This window comes from Manihot esculenta, chromosome 4 (genome assembly GCF_001659605.2).
Source record: "Manihot esculenta cultivar AM560-2 chromosome 4, M.esculenta_v8, whole genome shotgun sequence".
NCBI lineage: Eukaryota > Viridiplantae > Streptophyta > Magnoliopsida > Malpighiales > Euphorbiaceae > Manihot > Manihot esculenta.
In genome coordinates this window covers 3,470,978-3,478,393 of record NC_035164.2, presented here as the reverse complement: position 1 = coordinate 3,478,393, position 7,416 = coordinate 3,470,978, and the positions used below count along the sequence as shown (strand labels likewise).

Genomic DNA, 7,416 nt, shown 5'->3' with positions numbered 1-7,416 from the left:
AAGAATTAAGAACTTCAAAAAGAGGATAAAGCACCACTGAATTATACCATTTCAAATCTTCTTCACATCGTACAGCACACAACCATGTAAAGAAAAGCCGCTTTCTACGTCTCAACATGGCCACCTAATCAGATTGGTAAAGCATTCGCAGCCATCCAATAACACAAACATATAGATTATATCAAGTGGATATTAATAAATAGGTATCACTTGTATAATTCAGAAATGGGAATTAGTAATCTATGGTTAAAGCAAGCCTGCAACCACAATACTGTTCTTCAACATGAACAGTAACAGTTTACAGGCAGATGGAGAGCAGTTGCTAGATATTAGTTATTTCAGAGCATGCTCAAGTCATTCTATTGGTTTTTCATCATCTTCAATTTACTAAATGATAATATGCTAAAATGCCAGCTCACCGCAACAGGATTGACAAGACAATTACCAAAAATTGTAAAACTTCCACATTAATGCTGCAAACTGACTTACATTCTAATGAATAGAGTACATGATGAAACTTTACAATGTAAATAAAAAAAAAAATAAAAAAAAAAACACTTGTTAATGTTGAGGTAGAGCCGGTCTCTTTTCCAATACCTCGTAATGAACAACAAAATTATCCTGCATCCACATCAAATGCACCATAAGATGATTACTGCAAAAGTGCAAATTGCCAGCACATGGAAAGTGGAAAGTGCAACCAAATGAAACAAGTTTGGATCAATCTAAACCTTGCGGATTATTTCGAATGTATTGGGATCAAAACAGTGGTAAGATCCTCTCTCGTAAGTATTCGTCTTAACAAGTGGCTCTACATTGGGGACTCTTATGAACCATAACCGGTGCTCTTTGTGATAAAACCAGCCTCTATTATAACTGCCAACAAGAGGTTTCCCATCACCCTTAGCCAAAACATCCTCTAAACATATCACAAACAATAGAAGGATATACATACTCCAAAACCTTGATGGCTTTAGAAATGAAAACATTTGATTCTATGGTTTGCAATAGAACCAAATATAAGCAGGAAAAGCAGTATAAGGAAGCAGTGACAAGGCTACATGGATATGAAACAACAACAAATTCAGTTCAGAAGCCGAGAGCAAGAGCTTACAGTTCATTTGCAGCATATAACTGAGCTTCATCCTTGGGCATGCTGATAATGAAAACAATTAAACCAAATAAGACATTAAGACATGAATGTTAAAACTAGAAACAAATAAGGAAAACACAAGTTCTAGAGAAATGCACCTATAAAATATATAAAACAACGTCTCCACTGTGAATTTTGAAAAGTATCCTTGCTGCAGCCAGAGCAAAAAAAGGAGGAAGAGCACCAAATGAGTTCAAAAAATTAAATGAGAATGAGAGAGAGAGAGAGAGAGAGAGAGAGACAGAGAGACAGAGAGAGAGAGAAGGGAAGCAGTAACTTACATGTAGAACAGGAGGTTGTTTTGCATAATAGCATTGTGGCACACTAAAATCTGGGTCACCCTTGGCTGGCTCATCAGACCATGGTGAGCCAAATGTCTTATGAAGATTTTCTGTTGAATTCAAATTTAGTCCAAGAGTTGTTAAATCAATTCCAAGAGCCAGTGATGTAAGATCGGGGTCACTCATCCTTATAACACTTAACAAACCAAGTAACCCAAATGGGTCAGGAGCAGATTGTGCTGCTTGCATGGATTTCATGGTCTGATCCCTGAATGGCTGATTGACAGCTGATATTTGTTGTAATCGAAATTGGGACTGGTTCTGGTGTTGATGATACTGCTGGATGAGTTGATCATATGATCCCATACCAGAAACTGTATTTGGCGAGTTCAGAGGTCTCAGTCCAATCCCAGGTGGTCCGTGGTTCTGAAACAAAGATGAATACATGGTGAAAATAGATCTCCTAAAAACAAAAAAATAATAAATTCAAAGGGAGAAAAAGGAATCAAATTTATAGTGACAATATCCTGCCTTGAGAATTTGCATTTCTTTATATTTTAAAGGCAGCAGTAACTATAAGAGTTAAAACCACAATCATTGGACCATGGATAACACATTAGCCATAAATATATAAAGCAACAGTCTTCACACCTGTGAGTGATAAGTTGAATGTGAAGACGGAAATATATCTGAACCATGAAGAAGATCTTGATTGCTTACAGAAGAAAAGGTAACACCACTACTACTGACAGCTGGAGCATGTTGTTGTTGCTGCTGCTGCGGACGATAGGATGAATAACTTCCCCCCAAGTTGAATCCAGCAGACCTGCTCATCTGCAGAAAGCAGAAATGAAGTATGAGAGAAGATCGCAACAGATATGTAAATAATAAATTTTTGGAGTAAAGGCTCACAGGGAAGTGCTGAGATTGTATCATTGACATGGTATTGTCATGCAGTTGTTCTTTCTGATGCATATCCATGGTGTAATCAGCATTACCACCTGATGCAAATCTAACATTAAGATATCCATAATATTGTTGAAAATTATGATAAGCCAAAAAGAATATATAAGCACCTTTAAATCCCGGTAAAGCTGGAAAGTCTTCATTCTGAATGCTGAACTCTTGGTTTTGTTGAACAATGGGGCTAACTCCAATACCTTGTTTTCGCAACGAACCTAAATTTGTTTTGCTATTACAGGTAAGAATGCTTAACAAAGGCAGCCAAAAGATCAATAACAAAAACAGGCTTTAGTTACCCATTTGTCCTTGAGGCCCCCCAGCAGAACTAGGACGACTGGTCAACTGAGGGAAGTCATTATTTATGTCAAAAGGGGAACTGTCATTGGAATTCACATCATTTAACATTCCCATGGAGCTAAGGCTGTTCACTGCTTGGACATGACTTTGTGAAAGAGGACCAGCAGATGGATATGAATTTCCCAACATGGATATTACCTGTGGAGATCCTGAACAAAGAAAATGTCATTTACACAGGCAAATATAGCCGAACAGTAAATTAGCACTTAAAAATTATCATTCATGATAATATATATACATATATATACAAACATACATACATACATACATACATACATTATACCAAATGACCCAGTTGACTTCTAAAAGAGAGACACGCTATAAAAGCCAACTTTATTAAAATGAATAATCATAGGATTAACCAAATTAAATCAAGCACCTCATGCAGCAATTAATTATTAAATGGAGAAACTGCAGCAATTAAATTATTAAATGGAGAAACTAACATCAGATTCTCTTTTATCATGCCATGCTGCTACTTGGAGACCTAACCAATCATCATGAAGTATCAAACAATGGGAAAATCACATAACACATTAAACAGTCTGCTGAAATCCCGGGTGGTTTTCTTTATCTTGCAAGAGTCCACATATCAAAATCTTCCAAACACATCAAGAAGACAGTTACAAGATTCTTTATCTTGCACACTTATAATACCTTGTGGAAGCACACCACTCATTAATCTATTTTGTCCTTGCACGCTTAAATTTCCAGATCCACTATTTGCGGTTAGATTTAGCCGAGTTGCAAGGCCAGGCACAGACAATCCTCCGCCTGAGCTCATGCTCCTCCCAATGTTGCCCCCACCAACCATGTTGCCCATAGAACTTGTAATCCGAGGACCTGCATTCCCCAAAATTGGGGATACTCCCAATCCTTGGACAGCATTCCGGTTACCAATACCAGCAGAGGTTGGAAGAATGCCGGGAATAGAACCACCAACTCCATTTGTGTTACTACTAAATCCAGGATTTCCTACAACATTTATACCTCCTCTATTTGTAAGTCCTGAATGTCCATGAGAGCTGCCATGAGATAACTGCAGAGTCCATAAAAGAAGGGACGAACACAATCAGAGAACAGGAAGAACATTTGCTTGAGCAAATCAACTACATTTACTAGTTCAGAAGGCTAATAGTGGTACCTGAGAGAGCGCAACAGGTATGTTATTGGATGCAAAACGACCACTAGAGAGGCTTCCAGTAGGTTGTTGAACTCCTCCAGAAGGAACATTGCTTATTGTAGAATTTCTTGATGCAAGTGTACCTGGCATATTGGGCACATTAAAGCTCCCGTGGATGTTATGCAGCCCTTGAATAGTCCCTGCAATAAGAAACCTCACAATTACAAAGAAAATAAATAGAATACAAGAGTGAAGCTCCAGCATATCCACCCACCAGTATGATGAAAAACAGGAGATCCTGCACCAGACTGGCCAGAGAAAGAAGAGGCAAAAGAACGTCCATTACTATCTGGAAGATTTGAAGCTGAACTGTTTAGCGAAGACTGCAAGTGAAAGCAAAATAAACTTTACAACAAACAGATAAGCAAAATAAGTAATCCAAAAATCCCAATCACAGAGTCATATAACTCCCAAAGAAAAGCAGCAAATAAACTACAAAGGAAGGTGGCTAAGCATTTATCAAGTATAAGGGATCCAACATAAAAGGATTCGCAGCAAAAACTGGAAGAGATCTTCTGAGACCTAATTTGTTTTTAACTCTAGCAAGCTAGTGCAAATCAGGAGCAGAATTGCAAAACTTGCAATCCTCCTTTAGAGCAACTCCAATAAAAAATGCTTTCAAATCCATTCATAATCTCACGTTTCCTCACTAATTCACATCATAACATATTTAGCCATAAAAATTAAGTAATAGGCCAAGCAAATCACCTGTTGAAAAACCATCTATTCATGAATTAAGAGAACTCCATATGCAATTTAACACCACAAGTTAAATCTCGATGTAGAATTGGACTTGATTATTATATTCATTGTAGAATTAGAAAGTATAGAGTTCTATTATTTAGAAGTTCCGTTATTATTATTCTATTTAGTATATGATTATTTACTAATTTAAGTCTGTGTATAATTATTAATTAGTATTAGTTTAGTATTTTGTTGTTTATGTTTTTTCAATCCTAATGGAATTAGGATCATGGAACTCTATAAGCAGGAAATATGAACTACAAAATTAATTTGACTATTGTGATTATTGTTGAAAATTAATAAGAGTTGTAAGAACCTATCTCCTTTTTATTTCTCTTGATCTCTTTGTTCTTCTTCTTCTATGTCAATTCTACATTAATAGAACACAAAACTTTCTAATTCTACAATGAATGTAATTACTAAGTTTAATCATATCCTGATAGTGCATCACATATCTTGCATGATTCAGAAGCAAATTAACGAGGTCATAACTTCATGTCCATGATGTTTTAACTATGTTTAAATAATAAGTGCACCTTGGAAAGCCACGGGACAATCAAGCACAGAAACAACAACATGTCACCAAGGAGATAACAGTCCAGGAGCATGCAAGTACAATTAAGTTATACAGAAAAGTATCAATACATTGAGTAACCCCGACATAGCAAAAATGTCAACAGGTCATGTGAAAAATCATTCCTCGCTGAGAAGTAGCTGTCCTTGTCTTCAGTCACAGAATAAAAATTGATCAAAAAGCTTTCCCAATAAATATTCAATCTGCAGCCTGAAAAGAACCAGGACAACATAAGAAACTCATCTGAATACCCAAAACAAAGGGGAGTAAAGAGTAGGGTCAGGAGGGAGAGGAAAGAAGAGAGGGGTAAGGAACAAAGGCGGTAAAAAGGGGATCATAACCTCAGCTGCAACAAGCAAGACAAACATGCACTAGATGCAATGAAGGAAATAAATAATTACAAATTATAGCAGACAAGCAAATATCACAAAATGCACCTCTCTAATTTTCAATGCCAAACAACAGTTTTCAATTGATACCCTTTCCATAAAACACACTGATATTTTACGCCTTCATGAGACGCTTACATACAGAACCTCCATGTGCTTCACTTCAATTTTCAGTCTTCTTAATCAATTATCATTTATCACAAGTTGAAATAACCTTTTGCAACACCCAAACTTAACTTTTAATAGTTTCATCAATAAATAAATGATAAAAAAAGACACGATGTTATTTTACCATCACTGTTAGTTACCAAAACAAAGAAATATATACTTTATTAATCCAGGGTTAAGTCAAAAGAAAATTGATTAAACAGGAATCCCCAGAGTCCGCAAATGGAGAAAATTGATTGTTTAAAAACAAGGAAGATTAACAGAGCAAAATTACCGGCACCTGGCTCTTCACAGTTTACACTGGTAGAGAAACACTTATAAGCAACAATAATCCTCTAAACCAAATGGCGCTTATAAAGAAAACCCAAAAATCTTTTCAGCCACAATGCAGCAACGTAATTTACATTATTAAGCAAATAACTGATCCGTACCCAACAAATAAAATAACACGCATTATTCCGAGACGTAATTGTTTTCCTGGTAAGCCTAGAAAATAAAACGCATAGAGCACAAAACTAAAAGCCCGTTAAAAGCTAAAGTACTCATTCGCCATTACTTCAAGAAAATACTAGGAAAGAAAAACCCCAATCCCACCACTTGGTTCACTTGAGGTGATTCAATTTACATTAAAGCAATTCTAAAGAGCCCTCATTTCCTTCTAAATTACCCGGTTTCTCAGCAACTAAACAACTGCCACAACTATATTTCGAACCATATCCTCCAATATTCACACTAAAATTTACATCATAAAATCCAACACCAAGAAAAAAAGATTTCGTTGAAAAATGGCCCGGATTTAGAATAAACAGTGAGCTAATGCCGAGAAACAGGAAGGCATCAAAACAGAAAGAAATGAAGTCGGAGATAATTGGGGATCGAAGCCGGAGAGATTCCGACCAGGGAGAGACACACAAACAGTACCTGAGAGGCAGATCAGCGACGCATATAGAGATCCTTTTGGTTTGTGAGTCAAAAGAAGCGAGTTCGAGTTTGCCCTAAATTGAATTTTGAAGAAGCGAATAAAAGAGAAAAAGAGAGTCACAGAAAAATAATGGGCTTTTTTAAGGAAGATGATATGATTTGATAAGATAATCATAAAGTAAAGTTTGTGTACAGCCACGACTACGCTTATTTTTGGAGATGCGCTTTGTTGGCCCATTCATTGGAGGAAATTTCTCAATCAGGAATATATGGTTCGTGTATGTGTTTCTTTATTGTGGGACGCACTTTATGTGATACCATACATGGAACTTTGAACTGTCCATGTCTTTAGCCTTTTTACATATAAAAAAAATAAATAATTAAGAATTATTTCCCGTTTTGAAAAATTAAAGAAAAAAATCTTGTCTCAATATGACAATAATATTATTTTAATTAAAAAATTTATCTTATTTTTTAGAAAAATTTAAAATTGTATATAATTCTCAATTATATCTATTTTATTAAATCTTCTACATTGTACTCCAAATTTTATAATTTGTTAGAATTATAACTAATTGCTTAAATTAATTTTAACTATTTTTAAAATTACATATTTTGTCGTGATAAATAGAATTTAAATATATTTTTTAAAGTAAAAAATTCAATTTCAGCAAAAGGAATTA

The 7,416-nt window shown here is 35.5% G+C and overlaps 1 protein-coding gene and 1 non-coding gene across 4 annotated transcripts; one reads left to right on the top strand and one right to left on the bottom strand.

The window, feature by feature from the left end:
* Window positions 1-415: 415 nt before the first annotated feature.
* On the bottom strand, window positions 416-6,888 carry LOC110613778 (probable NOT transcription complex subunit VIP2). Of its 3 annotated transcripts, XM_021755080.2 has the most exons (14): window positions 6,734-6,888; window positions 5,327-5,465; window positions 4,152-4,260; window positions 3,899-4,077; window positions 3,412-3,793; window positions 2,694-2,903; window positions 2,511-2,612; window positions 2,347-2,435; window positions 2,086-2,268; window positions 1,435-1,860; window positions 1,252-1,304; window positions 1,115-1,156; window positions 732-876; window positions 416-621 (listed from the first exon to the last, which is right to left on the bottom strand). In XM_021755080.2, exons 2-14 carry the CDS (start codon window positions 5,342-5,344, stop codon window positions 562-564), a joined length of 1,998 nt encoding a protein of 665 aa, XP_021610772.1. In that variant the 5' UTR covers window positions 5,345-5,465; window positions 6,734-6,888; the 3' UTR covers window positions 416-561. The 3 variants fall into 3 exon arrangements, with proteins under 3 accessions (XP_021610772.1, XP_021610771.2, XP_021610773.2); XM_021755079.2 differs by lacking the exons at window positions 5,327-5,465; window positions 6,734-6,888 and adding an exon at window positions 5,218-5,274; XM_021755081.2 differs by lacking the exons at window positions 5,327-5,465; window positions 6,734-6,888 and adding an exon at window positions 5,218-5,274 and having other exon boundaries at window positions 2,155-2,268.
* Window positions 4,152-4,232, top strand: LOC122723601. Its single transcript, XR_006350587.1, has one exon. It is a non-coding gene; the product is annotated as a small nucleolar RNA snoR35 (small nucleolar RNA).
* Window positions 6,889-7,416: the final 528 nt, after the last annotated feature.

Bases quoted from the DNA above. Each gene is read 5' to 3' on its own strand.
- LOC110613778 (XM_021755079.2), bottom strand. From the start codon at position 5,259: ATGTTGTTGTTTCTGTGCTTGATTGTCCCGTGGCTTTCCAAG. The intron at 2,904-3,411 runs GTATTATAAGTG...TTCTTTGTTCAG, and splicing joins GAGTGGTGTGCTTCCACAAG to GATCTCCACAGGTAATATCC. The intron at 877-1,114 runs GTAAGCTCTTGC...TCTTGTTGGCAG, and splicing joins TTATATGCTGCAAATGAACT to TTATAATAGAGGCTGGTTTT.